Source organism: Dama dama, chromosome 18, assembly GCF_033118175.1.
Source record: "Dama dama isolate Ldn47 chromosome 18, ASM3311817v1, whole genome shotgun sequence".
NCBI lineage: Eukaryota > Metazoa > Chordata > Mammalia > Artiodactyla > Cervidae > Dama > Dama dama.
Genome location: NC_083698.1, coordinates 102,260,997 through 102,275,253, shown reverse-complemented (window position 1 = coordinate 102,275,253; position 14,257 = coordinate 102,260,997). Strand labels below are relative to the sequence as shown.

The 14,257-nt window shown below is 46.8% G+C and overlaps 1 protein-coding gene across 4 annotated transcripts in view; it reads right to left on the bottom strand.

Moving 5' to 3' along the window:
• Positions 1-935: 935 nt before the first annotated feature.
• Positions 936-14,257, bottom strand: part of ARHGEF5 (Rho guanine nucleotide exchange factor 5) — a 28,288-nt gene continuing 14,966 nt past the window's right edge. For all 4 annotated transcript variants that reach the window (XM_061165986.1, XM_061165987.1, XM_061165988.1 and 1 more), the window contains 10 exons: positions 10,101-10,261; positions 9,304-9,456; positions 8,876-9,005; positions 8,572-8,646; positions 8,090-8,179; positions 6,605-6,762; positions 5,642-5,803; positions 4,083-4,153; positions 2,538-2,642; positions 936-1,654 (listed from right to left, as the gene is read on the bottom strand). In XM_061165986.1, the coding sequence (XP_061021969.1) occupies positions 1,497-1,654; positions 2,538-2,642; positions 4,083-4,153; positions 5,642-5,803; positions 6,605-6,762; positions 8,090-8,179; positions 8,572-8,646; positions 8,876-9,005; positions 9,304-9,456; positions 10,101-10,261 (1,263 nt within the window). In that variant the 3' untranslated portion in view covers positions 936-1,496. The remainder of the gene's footprint in view (positions 1,655-2,537; positions 2,643-4,082; positions 4,154-5,641; positions 5,804-6,604; positions 6,763-8,089; positions 8,180-8,571; positions 8,647-8,875; positions 9,006-9,303; positions 9,457-10,100; positions 10,262-14,257) is intronic.

Here is a 14,257-nt window from a genome sequence, read left to right as displayed (position 1 = left end):
CAAATGTGTTATCAAAAGTGATACTATCATGTCATATCACAGTTAATTGGGTGTGAGACCAAATTTATAATATTATTCTTACCTTTGTACAAAGCTGCAGTGCAATTCTACCCTGAGGCCCTCTAAAGATAAAGCATGGCAAAGCAAGAGGCGACCCGCCCCAGTATCCTGCCTGGGAAACCTCATGGACAGAGGAGCCTGGGGGCTACAGCCCACGGGGTCGCAAGAGTCGGACATGACTGAGGACTAAACCATCACCACCGAAGATAAAGCAGAGGGGTGGAATGTCCAGGGATGGACCAGTGTGCCCACTTAAAAGATGATGGTACCATTGCTGTGTGACGGCTCGATATGAGAAAAAAATGTAAGCGGGGATGTTCTCCAACTGAGAAAGGCAACCTGGTGGGAGATAGAGAATCACACATCACAGAGCTGGATGGGAGTCTGGAGGTTACGTGGCTTGATTCTGCATTTTCCATGTAAGGAGACCGAGAAGTAGGCAGGCTGCGTCGTGGTGAGGCAGTAACTGGAAGTTAGGTCTCGTGACCTGGACTCTACGATTCTGCGCCATGCTCCTTCTCACACAGAGGATGAAGCAGCGGTGACGACACCCTTACAGTATCTAGAGTCAAAATATAAAATCATGAAGGGCCTGAATAGCAGTTCCAAATCCACCTAAACTAGCTTAGACCTTAACTTGTGGGTTCAGTTAAAAAAAAGGTTTGGAGTTTTCATCAACCATCAACTCATTCTATTTCCTGATACAAACGCTGAGGCCGTAACAAGCCGAAAAAAATTGCCCAAGCTCTCCAGAGTCAAAGAAAGAATCAGCCACTGCTATAACCCAGTCAGCATCGTGGTCTTTCATGACATCTGAACCATGGGATCCCACGTTCTGAACCTCGCTCAGTGCGCAGGAGTCTGGGGAAAAAACACTCGGAGAAGTGCCGCCTTTATTAGAGTGAGAGCCTGTCACCTCACATAGCCGCCAACAGACCCCAGAGACCCAGGCGCTGACCTTGCCCTGTGATTACAGGTCATCTCCAGGGTTGGAAGATACCTTAAAAGGTCACCGAGTTAACCCTCCCATCTGATCTGTCCATCCTCCTTAAACGTCTCCCTCCAGTGGACTGGGGTCAGATTCTGTTTAACACACAGCCATGATGGAAACTCTGGTCAGCTCCGAATCTGCACTCTGAAAGCATTTAGCTGCAGGGTAAGAGAAGTAAAGTTCCTTGGCTTAGGCCCCATGGATCCCTTTTTCTATGAGAAAAGGTTCTCAGAGTCCAGTGCAAAGTCCCTCAAAAATCCCCGCACCAAGTACAAAGCACAAAAAAAGAGGAGGCCTGGGACTAGCTCCTGGCAGCTGGGTGTTGTTCTTGGGCTTCAGAAGGTCTAGTTCCTGATGCGTAGAAGGCCTCCACCACCATGTTCCGGGCCAGCCCTGTCCAGGAACATTTCATCCTTAAGCTCGGGGGTTTCCTCCCAGAAAACAGCTAGGTCTGCTGTTCCACCAGCTGTAGCTTGGCAGTCTTGACTCGGTGGGCCTCCTTCAGGTTCCGCGCGCGGACCTCTGGGTTGGAGATAAACTCCACTTGTTGTAGAGGGAACCAGCCTCGCTCCCCATCGGACAGTCTCACGCCCTCCAGCCAGCCTACGGGCACAGGGTGGGTGGGAAGAAGAATTACCTGGAAAAGACTCACAATAATTTCCCCCGGACCTCCTTCCTGGATGCACTTGTGAATTGAAGGCTAGAGGAACTGGAGAGTCCCCAGCATGGGGAATTCAGCCTCCCCGTGCACTAGGTCTGATACAGTCCTGTAGCTGCCCAATTCTGAGCCTTCTCTACTCTTATGGGTGAGCTGTATTCCCTCAAAATATATGTTGAAGTGCTAAGCTCAAAAGCCTCAGAATGAGGTCTTATTTGGGAGCAGAGTTGTTGCAGGTATTATTAGTGAGTGTAAGATGAGGTCATACCTGAGCAGAGTGGGCCATTCATTCAGTATAACTGGTTGTTGTTTAGTTGTTAGTTGTGTCCGACTCTTTTATGACCTCATGGAGTGTAGCCTGCCAGGTTCCTCTGTCCATGAGGATTCTCCAGGCAAGAATACTGGAGTGGGTTGCCATTTCCTCCTCCAGGGGATCTTCCCGACCCAGGGATCAAACCCAGGTCTCCTGCATTGGCAGGTGGATTCTTTACCACTGAGCCACCTGGGAAGCCCAATATAATTGGTATCTTTATTAAAAGAGGGAAATGTGGACACCTACACACACACAGAATTCAGATAGAGCTTGGAGTGATACTGCCAAATGCCAAGGCAGCTGGGGCCATCAAATCTGGAAGAAGCAAGGAAAGACCTTTTCCTAGAGTCTTCAGAAAGGACTTCTGGCCTCCAGAACCATGAGAGGATACATTTCTACCCATTTAAGGCACCCAACTTGTGGCGCTTTGTTAGAGCGCCCTGGGAAATGAGGACATCCACCCACACCGTCCCACCTGCCATACCCAGCCTGTCCCCTGTGGAGTCCCCTCTTACCATCGCTGCTCTGCTGGGTCACCATCACCACGTCCGCCTTCTCGAGCGCCAACTCGTCATTCTCTCGGGGTTTGTAGGCTCGAAGGCACTGCACTTGTGGGGAGTCTTGGAAGAGAAGAGCAGGAGAGGGGTGAGGAAAGGCAGGCACGAGAACATGAAGGAGGACTTGCAGGGGTGGTAGCTTAAGAGGACTTGGAGGAGAGAGAGTTTAAACTGTTGAAAGTTACACACAAGAGAGACAATTGGAAAAGTCCCCATCTCCCAGGGACCAAGATGGTTGATTAGGAGATAGAAATGCCACCATTGAAACGAATCAAAGATTCTCTCTCTCTCTAGTGAAGATGAATTGAGAAACAGGTTGTGACCACCTTTTAGTGACCACTGTTACACAGAATTGAGATTCTGCTAAGCACTGAAATCTTCCCTGTGTCTTTCATCCTCATTGGATTCTGAACTCCTATAAAACTGTCTACGACAAACCATTTATCTTTTACCTAATTGTTCCAAGTTTGTGTTCTGCCTCTCCAACTCCATTGTAAACTCTGAGGCTCATTCTTCCTTCTCTCCATGGTACATGTGGGACCAAATGAGACTTATCCAGTGGGCTTCCTGATATAATCTAAGCACTGAATGCCCTTTGGTTTCGGTTTCCTTTTCTATAAATTACTGAGCTGATCAAGATGGCTCAAGGACATTCTGGATTTTCTGTGGTTTTGTGATCCAGGGGAAATTTCCAAAGTTTTGAAGTTCAAAATTAAGAAGCCCCAGAGTATGCCTGACCCACAGTCTTCTATCTTACATGGGTTTATGTCTCTTTATGCTTTACCACACTGCACTGGTTCTCTGAGAGAATAAATAGACCATGCACTGTTACCTGTACTTAGCTTGTCTGAATCTCCCATTCACAAGACCACAGCGATGGAGCAAGAATTTTCTTGCTTGCTTTCTCTTCTGAGAAAGTGAAGTGCAACAGATGGATTGCACAGTGAACAGAACTCCATCTATATCCTAGTTTTCCTACGTCCTTTTCCAAAGTGCCCTGTATTTGTTCTTTTGAGTCACTAAAAGTTCAATGTTCCTTTGAGTTCAGTTCCTCTCTGGATGTAATTTAGAGAGTCCTTGCTGGAGGACAGCTATGAGACTCAATACAGACACTTCCTAATGTGTGTGTCTGTGACTGCCTGTGGGTGCCTGGAAGCCTGGGGTAGAGGCAGGGTCTCAGGTCATCCCGTACAGTGGGGTGGTGGTCAGGACAAATCTACTGTATTGCTACCCACAAACTCCACTCCACATGGACTTTCTCCCCTTATTTCCCCAAGCCTGTAAGTTGGTAAAATTTAGGCAAACAAGTAGCAGGATAGATTTAAAGGGATGAATATTCAAAATGAGTGAACTACTGCCCAAGGCAAGGAGTGTATGGAGGGGTGGCATTGCCAAGGTGATGAGCAGTTTTAAGCAGATGCATCTCAGTACCACCCACCCTCCTAAACTGCATCCAAAGCAGACTTCTGACCACTTTGCACTCCCTCTTGGACTTTCACCCACCATAACACTCCAGAAGGTCCAACTCCTCCCTCGGCATGGCCAAGGCTGAGATCCAGCGAAGCTTTTCACTTCTGAGAAAACAGAGCAGGGTCATGCTTCAGCAGCAGCTCTGGGGGTGCAGAACAGGGGCAGGTGGTGGGGAAGCGGGGGGACCATGGGAAAGACTTGTCTAGTTCAGTGATATCTAGGACAAAAGTCAATGGGACTCTGCTTGGATGGAAATTTGATTGGATCATGAATTACATGTTCATATGTCTTGCCACCATTTATCTTTCCCTTTCTCTTTCCAAGCTTACCCTCTTAAAGGGCATCTCGTGTCTTTCAAGTAGAGGCATAAAGTCAACTGTCAATTGTGCACACATAGATTTTCCATTTGGGGAAGTCTACTGAGTGAAATGTTCAGCTCAATTGAGATTCCCTCTATCACTCTGCATACTTTTTGACAGCCTGCCCACCTTCCTTCAGTCAAATATCTCAGAGACGAAATTATTCTGTAGTGATAACTGGGTCAGGTAGCTGCATCTACCATTTTTTTTTTTTTTTTTTTTGGTTATGTAATACTGGGTTGGCCAAAAAGATTGTTCCAGTTTTTCTGTAAGATGTTATAGAAAACTCCAAATGAACTTTCTGGCCAACCCAATATGATCCAAGACTAATTCTGTAATTATCTGAAGGTTTTTGTATCATCTGAGCCTCTGCCTCCAACCACGCTGGAGTAACTGAAAGCTGACACTATCACTGTTCCAGGAAGATGCTACCCAAAGCACTAGACAAAGAATGTGAGTCTGTATCTGATGACCTGACGTTGGTGACATTTTCCATCTGTACAGCCCCTCTGTCCTATAAGTGAGGGCAGGCATTACTGACCCTACCCTGACGTGTCTTCCAATGGGACAAAACCGTAAAGTGTCTACAACGTGAGGACCCTCAGACCATTAAGTGTCAGGTCAAACTTTTCAAAGAAGAGGTTTCTTATATCTTCTGTAACAGCTGTAATAGATACAACTGTTCATTATGGTAGGTACTGTGTACCAGACTTTTAGACATTATTTTGAATACTCTGCACTGTATGCATGTGTGAATATATTGTACTAATATTATTATTATTAAAGAGATGAGCCAATCAACATTCTCAATACTATAGATTTCTGTTCAACAGAGGACTGGGTGGGAAGATAGGAGCAAAGAAAGCTAAAGGCACCCAGTGCTTATCCAGTTCATGACTTATTCATGCATACACCCTCCAGCCTTGGGCACTGAGGAATTTCTGGCTCATACACATTCAGCCGTGGATGTCAGTAAACCAATTACACACTTTGTCCTTCTTGGCATAACAGATGCTAACCCTTGGTGGTAACAGCGACTTTACACCTCCTCCCACCCCCAGGCGCCTCAAAGTCATCTGTCAGCCCTAGGAGTTTGGGTGTAGGCTGGTCTGGGGATGCTCCCTGGTCCAGAATGGACTGACTGGTGCTGTAGCTGTTTTCTGCCCTGGTCCCTCTTCCTTGCCCAGCTGTCTTCCCTCCCTCCCTGCAACCCCCCGGGCAGCCCCATCTTACTGGGTCTCCGTGCGGAGGAGGAACTCAGCCTGGGAGCCCTGGGCGTTGTGCCGCAGGAAGAGTCGGAAGAGGTTTTTGTGAGCTCCGTGCAGCTTCATCTCACACTTTTCCCCACGGACGGCAGAGAAGGGAGCATGGTCGAATACCAGGAATCGGCTACCCCTGCAAAACACGAGGCTTTTCAGCCTGATGCTGGGGTGGTCGGACTTCATCCATCTGCTTAACTTTACAATTCAGAATCCCTGTGCTTAGCATGTTCAGCCTGTAAATTCTCATGAAAAACCATAAGATGGTGTCAGCGTGCCCTTGGAAGGGATCTGTCAATGGCTTGGCAAACCACATATCCAGGGCAATGGATGCTCACCACTTTAACGAGTTGAAGAAACAGAACCAGTATAAAGTTTCTAAGGACCAAAGAGTTAGGATCTGGAACTGGCTAAGTATCGCTAGGCTAGAAGGCTGAGCCCAGCCCAGAATGTGTGTCAGTTGCTCAGTTGTGTCTGACTCTTTGCGACCCTGTGGACTGTAGCCCACCAGGCTCCTCTGTCCATGAGGATTTTCCAGGCAAGAATACTGAAGTGGGTTGCCATTTCCTCCTCCAGGGGATCAAACGCAGGTCTCCTGCACTGCAGGAAGATTTTTTACCATCCAAGCCACCAGGGAAGTCCAGAGACAACACAGACTTATTAAAAAACGTGACATAGGCTAATATGCTGCATTTTGCCCTGTCTATAACATGGTCGAGGTCCTGCCGGGTGATCTCAGGATGTAATTCAGTGGGATTCCCCTCTTTGGCTTTGGATCTTTTCTCCTCTTCTCCAGGTCATGATCTGGACTCCATGGGGCGAGCCGTTGTAAAGGTTCCTCTACAGGACCAGGACCCTTCTCTGTCCCCTCTAGTCCTTCCCTCTTGCCTCATCCCACGTCCCCCTCGCGTTCCGGCCTCCCGTTCCAGTCACTGACTCTCGGGGCCGAGACAGCAGCAGACAGTCGTTGAAGAGGTGCAGGTGGACGGGGCGAGTGTTCAGCTTCCTCCGCAGTGCCTGGGAGACACTGAACTCCAGGGCCGTGAGTTCTCCACTCTTCACCAGCCAGCGTGACTGTGAAATGAGCGGGAATATCTGTACGGAGCAGGGAAGAGAAAGAAGGTGGTTTCACACACAGGACACGCGTGAGGCTTTCTCCCAGGCGGGCCCCTCCTCACCAGGCCTTTTCCTCTGACATCCCTCCACCAACGATGATCCCTTCACATCTTCCTTCTTGCTCACAGCCCATCCACTGAAACTCTGCTTCTCCCTGAAGCATCTGACTACCGCTGTCTCCTGACTACTGCTGGCTGGATCCCATGTCCCCAGCTCACGCAAATGGAAGATGCCCTAAGGTTCAACCCAGGAGAGTGACTCCATGAGAACGCTCAGTTTTAGACACTAGAACTGAAGAAAGAGATGGGAGAATCTGACTGGGATGGGTGGACGATGCCCCAGAGCTGAGACCAGTATATGATGTGTCTCATAGAAGTTCAAGGTTTAGGGTGCTTCTGACATCTCTTCTTTCTTTGATTATAATCTGAGACATGAGAGGGGCACTCAGAAACAGATGTGGATGAGAATACAGAGAGCTCAGTGGGGTCTGCCTGGAGTTTGCATAATGTTAAGGGTGCTGGACACTGATTAACATGTAGAGGAGGGATTTTCCCTCTCCTCGGGGGAGGTAAGGATAGTATCTGTTCTGAATCGAAATTTGAACATGGAATGTCGATTTTAAATCTGGATTTGGATGCCAGATTTTGGCCCTCTATCTGTATTCAATTTTATATTGCCTTGGTGACTAGATAGAGACTAAAATATTGAATAATTCAACTACCAAAAGTGTATCTTTATAAAGGTGTACATTGATAAGTTCTCTCTCACTGCCCAGGTCTCAAAGGCACTCTCTCCCCATCAAGTAACCACTGTCCTTTATTTCTTAGGTATCTTTCCAGAGTTTCTTTATGAATACACAAGCAAATACATAGATTTTTATCCTACTTTTTCGCTAAAAATAAGATACTGCAATACATATACAGCTGCATCTTCCATTTTCCCCTTAACACTATATCATAGAGATTGAGTTTGCTGTGCGACTCAGGAAACTCAAACCAGGGCTCTGTAAAAACCTAGAAGCCGGGGATGGGGACGGAGGATGAAGAGAGAGGAGACATATGTTTACCTATGGCTGATTCATGCTGGTGTTTGGAAGAAACTAACACAATATTATAAAGCAATTATCATTCAATTAAAAATAAATACATTTAATTACATAAAAAAAAAAGAGGTAGTAGGCATGTGGGTATTCCAGAAATAGGGCAGAAGAGAAGGTGTGCAGAAAGGAGCTTAGAGGCTGGGATACTGTGAGCGAGACTGTTCTGTGTTGGAAGGTGACCCATGGGGACCCGAGGGACGAACTTACTTTGCACTCAAACTCAATCTTCTGGCTCAGGTAGATCAGCTCCTCCGTCCGTCGCATCCTCTGGACATTGTTATTGCAGTCTCGAATCAGCTATGTGTTCAGCAGGGAGAGGAGAGAGGAAGAGAACCTGGTTAAGAGGTCTTGACTTTGAGTCCCCTGCAAGAAATCTAGAAACTGGCTGTGATAGCTCTCCTTGTTCTATCGGCCTGGAACTGAGCAAAGAGCGCAAGGATGATGGTCTACTTTGTGGAGACCTGCTAGAACATTCCTGGCTGCATCAAAGGAAGATGTAATCTGGGGACTGTCCCTTGGTGTGGAGTGTCCTTGTGGCTGAGATGCTTGGAGGTTTGGTGGGTGCAGTGAGGCAGCTGAGTGATCGCATTGGCCAGGACCTGTGCCTCCTGGAGTCATGGGCTGGGGCAGGGGCAGACTTCTCTGTGAAGGACAATCAGGGGGTCCGAGCAGGGATGGTGGCCGCTTACCTCCTCCAGGGCGTGGTGTGCTTTCGTGGCCTCTGCTTCCTCTGCAGAGCCAGGCTGTGTTCTCTTCAGAATGTTCTATAGAACAAGGCATAGGCAGGAGCCAGGTGGAAAGAAGGGATGGGCAAAGAGGAGGCAGAGGTCAATGGAGAGGGTCAGGAACCAAACTGTAGCAGCCAACCATTCTGAGAAAGGAGGGTGGGGGCCGTGGGGAGACAGCTCACTGTCCACCAGGCGTGGGAGCACAGTTCAAGGATGGACCAGCCTTTGGGTTCAGGGGAGCGGGCTGAGGGGGGACTTGCAGTACCTGGAGCAGGAGCTTGAGACGGGTGATGCGCTGGAAAGGCAGAATCAGGAAGGACTTGAGGGAAAGGCGCTGGCAGATGGGGGCACTCTCCAGCTTCTCCAGGACCTCTCGGAAGCTGCTGTTGCTATTCCTGCAGGGCAGGGGGCCTTGGGTAAGGAGGGGCGCAGGGCGTATGGGGGACACAGTGAAGGCGCGGGGTGTGGGGGCTCAACGGAACATCTATAGGTTGAGAAAGAACGGTGGGGACCCGATGCAGAGGAGCCCCAGGGAGGATGGCTGAGGGTGTCCTGGAAGCGGGGTGGGGGTGGCAATCGCAGGCCAGGCACGAGAGCATGTGCTCTCGGGGGCAGGGTGGGGGGCACGCTGGGCTGGCTATTGGGGGTCACTGCAGGGCCCAAGTGGGGACCAAATGGGGGATCAGGTCTCACAGCAGGCTTTGGAAGGTGCGTTCCTGGTAGGTCTGGTTGGTGACATAAGGTAGGTAGACCCGGCGGAAGTTGGGGGCGTGGTTCAGGACCACATCACACACTTGGAAGGTGAAGATGTTGTTCTCGAAGTTCTCTTCCAGGTCAGAAAGGAACCTGCACAGGGTTGAAACAAGTCTCCTGAGACTTGTGGGTCTCAAGTGAGGAGTCAGCTGACCCCTGCTGTAGCTTGAGCTTGGAACTCTTCTCTCCATTAGTCAATAACGTCTACTGACTGTTCTTCTCTGTAGAGTCCTCGTCACGCACCAGGGCTCCCTCTGCCGCTACTTTGCCCCTGATCTAAGTCTCTGGTTCTAATATCCCATGTCTTGTCCTTCTTTTCATCTTGTTCTGGTTTTCTGATCGTCAGCTGTTTCCCACCCCATCTCCTGGAGAAGGGAATGGTTACCCACTCCAGTATTCTTGCCTGGGAAATCCCATGGACAGAGGAGCCTGGCAGGCTACGATCCAAGGGGTCGCAGAGTTGGACATGACTGAACACGCATGCGCCTCATCTCCAACGCTGTGCACGCCCCCAGGACAGCCAAAACCTCCATCCAGGAAGCATTTCTTACTTATTTATCCATTACTGTTCCCATCCACCTGCACTTCTCCTCTCCTTGCTCTCCCCATCCCTACAGCCTCTGGGAATCATGCAGGGAGCAATGAGAGGGCTCTGGAAACGGAAAAACCCAACAAGAGGTTTACAGGCTAAGAGCGTGAGGCTGAGTGAGTGGTCTATGCGAGAAGGGAACGCTCACATGGTGCTGACGTCACGCACATCCTGCAAACGAGAGAAGAGCCATTGGTGATCCTGGTTGGAAAGGGTGGCCCGGAGCTGCTCTGAATGTTGGAAGTGATCCACAGCTATATGCAAGCTGCGCAGGTAGGAAGCCTCTGACACAATCAGCTCAAATTTGGCCTAAGAGATTAGGGAGGAGGAAGACTAATTAGAAACATTTATTGAATCCCTAGCGCCTGTTAGCCACTGTGTAATATTTTAGGGATAGAGCGGTATCCATGGCACATCCTAATATCAGAGTCCAACCTGATCTCAGGGGACAGAACGTTTGAAGCTGAGTGAAAGACATATGCAGACTCTCAGAGGTGGAAGAGAAAATGAAGCTTTCAGGAAACTCAGATACACTGAGTATCATTGAAAGCAAGGGTATCAAAGGAGAGGAAGCTGGAGAGGCAAACAGTGAGGAGGTCTGAGGATTGTCTAAACAAGGTAAAACACGACAATGGGGAAATGAAAAGAGCCTTTATATAGGGGATAACTTGGTCTAATTGGTTTTATATAAAGATATATCTGAGCACACCATGGAGAAAAGATTAGAAGGGGCAAGAAAGACACACGAGGAAACCGTGATAGTAATTCCAGAGGAGAGATGAAGGCCTAAATAGCCATGAGGATGAAGAGATATAAGCCAATTTCATAGTGATATAGGAGGGAGATTTGGAAGCACTTGGTTATCTGCTAGAAATAGAAGCTGAAAGAACAAAAAGAGTCACAGCTAATGCCTGTTTTTCAGTTTGGTAACTAGGGCTTCCCTGGTGGCTCAGAGGGTAGAGATCTGCCTTCACTGCAGGAGACCTGGGTTTGAGCCCTGGGTCAGGAAGATCCCCTGGAGAAGGAAAGGGCTACCCACTCCAGTATTCTTGTCTGGGAAGTCCCATGGACAGAGGAGCCTGGTGGGCTATAGTCCATGGGGTTGCCAAGAGTAGGACATGACTGGGAGAATAACACCCTTTAACTGGGTGAATGATAGAGTTCCTAAATGAACTAGAGATCTCTGGAAGAGGAATAGATTTTGGCGATGAAGGTAATTTGGGGTTTGAGGAGCAATGGGAGGAAGCAGGATATTTGAGGTTTAGATGGTGCAATTGTGGTTTAATGGAAATAGCCCAATTGTTGGGAAGTTCCAGCAGGAGGCACAATGACTCACAGCCCTGTTCTCTAGCTGGGCTGGTCAAGTTCATCACCCAGGCATGCAGCTTCAAGACAGAAGCATGGACAGAAAAGAGAAAGAGCACACACCTGGGAGATGACGTGGATAACTAACGACACGGCTGGAGGCCACGCACACACAACCCTGAACCAGGACACTGAGGCTTCACATGCATCCTGGCCCAAATATTCACTCCTTATGTGACTTTGGGTGGCTCATTTAACCTCTCTGAACCTCAGGTTTCTTGTCTGGGTTGATACAGTGACCCCCTCCTCACAAAAAAATACGTGACAGGCAAAAGAAATGGAGTCAGTGAAAGCACCTTTTCCCAGAAGTGCTAATTCAGGAAAGGAATATATGTGTATAAGCACAGAGGCTTTTCTTCTCAGAAGCGTGAGACCAGAGCTGGCCCAGGAATGCTGGCAGACTTCCTTGAATTCTGGTGTTGGTGAAAGAGCTATAGGGTTCATATCACCTGCCCACTCATTGGTCCATAAATATGGGCAGACCAGTGATTTTCTAAATATCACCCACATGCTTTAAAAGTTGAGGTCAGCACGAGGCCCTCAGGTGTGAGCTTCAAAAAACCTAAAAATTTATAACTCTTTAGCTTGGTAAAGCACTGTTTATTTATACATCCTTACAGCCAAAATTTTACTCCTTCCCACTTCTGAAAGGGGGGAAGAGTATGGTACTAACATGTATCAACCTATGTACCAGATGGGCTTCTCTGGTGCCTCAGGGGTTAAGAACCCGCCTGCCAATGCAGGAGATGTGGGTTTTGATCCCTGGGTTGGGAAGATCCCCTGGAGAAGGAACACTCCAGTATTCTTGCCTGAGAAATCCCATGGACAGAGGAGCCTGGAAGGCTACAGTCCATGGACTTGCAAAGAGTTGGATACAACTTAGTGACTAAACAATAACAATGTACCAGACACCATGCTCAAAGTTATATGAGAGTTGTTTCATTTAAACCACAAAGCAACTCTGAAAAGTAGTCATTACCATCCTTGATTTTTAGATGAGGAAAGAGATTTAGTCAAGTTACATAACTTAAGGTTACGCTGCTAATAAATGATAAATACAGGATTCAAACTCAGGTCTGACTTGAAACTAAAGAGTAAATATTTTGTATATAGTGTCAGGAAATGGTCTAACCTCATTATTTTACGTGGAGCTGTCCAGTTTTCCTAGCACCACTTATGAAGATACCACTTATGTCTTTACTCCATTACATAGACTTGCCTCCTTTGTCAGAGATTAATAGACAATAAAATAAAGGAAAACAGTGACAGACTTTATTTTCTTGGGCTCCAAAATCACTGCAGATGATGACTGCAGCCATAAAATTAAAAGGTGCTTGTTCCTTGGAAGAAAAGCTATGACAAAGGTAGACAGCAAATTAAAAAGCAGAGACGTCACTTTGCTGACAAAGGTCCGTCTAGTCAAAGGTATGGTTTCTCCAACAGTCATGTATGGATGTGAGAGTTGGACCATAAAGAAGGTTGAGCACTGAGGAATTGATGCTTTTGAACTGTGGTGTTGGAGAAGACTCTTGAGAGTCCATTAGACAGCAAGAAAGTCAAACCAGTCAATCCTAAAGGGAAACAGTCCTGAATATTCATTGGAAGGACTGATGCTGAAGCTGAAGATCCAATACCTTGGCTACCTGATGCAAAGAGCCGACTCACTGGAAAAGACCCTGATGCTGAGAAAGATTGAGGGCAGGAGGAGAAGAGGAAAACAGGATGAGATGGTTGGATGTCATCACTGACTCAATGGACATGAGTTTGAGTAAACTCCGGGGTATAGCGAAGGACAGGGAAGCCTGGCAGGCTGCAGTCCATGGGGTCACAAAGAGTCCAACACAACTGAGCAACTGAACAACAACAACAAATAGACCAAAGTGGATGCATTCATTTCTGGGCTCTCTGCTCTGCTACACTGATCTATGTATCTGTTTTAGTGCCAGTATAATACTGATTATGAAACTTTGTACTATAGTCTGAAATCTAAAGGAGCATGACACCTCTAGCTTATTCTTTTTTCCTCAAAATTCCTTTGCAATTTGGGATCTTTTGTGGTTCCACATAAATTTTAGGGTTATTTATTTTAGTTTGGTGAAAAATGTCATGGGTCTCTTGATAGGGATTACATTATATACCAGCTCAAAATGAATTAAAGACCTGAATGTAAGACCAGAAACCGTAAAATGCCTAAAAAACATAGGCAGAACACTCTTTGACAAAAATTGTAGCAATATGTTTTTGGATCTGTCACCTAAGGCAAAATAAATAAAAGCAAAGATAAACAAACGAGGCCTAATTAAACCTAAAAGCTTTTGCATAGCAAATGAAACCACTGACAAACAAAAAGACAACCTATTGCAAATTATGTGATTGATAATGGCTTAACACCCAAAGTACATAAATAGCTCATAAGACTCAATACCAAAAGAGCAAACAACCTGACTGAAAAATAGACAGATGACCTGAATAGACATTTCTCCAAACAAGATATACAGATAGCCAACAGGCACATGAAGAAATGCTCAACACTACTAATCATCAGAGAAATGGAAATCAAACTTATAAGAAATCACCTCACACCTGTCAAATGGCCATCATCTAAAGGTCTACAAATAACAATTATCAGCAAAGATTTGAAGAAAAGAGAATCCTAGTACACTATTGGTGAGATTGTAGATAGGTGCAGTCACTATGGAAAACAGTATGGTAGTATCTCAAAAAACTAAAAATAGAACTAACATATGATTCAGGAATTCCACTCCTAGGTATATATCAAAGAAAATGAAAACACTAATTCAAAAAGATTAATGTACCCCAATGTTCATACCAGCTCTATTTACAAGAGCCAAGATATTGAAGCAACCTAAGTGTCTATCAACAGATGAATGGATAAAGAAGACGTGGTATACATACATACATACAAATACACACACACAC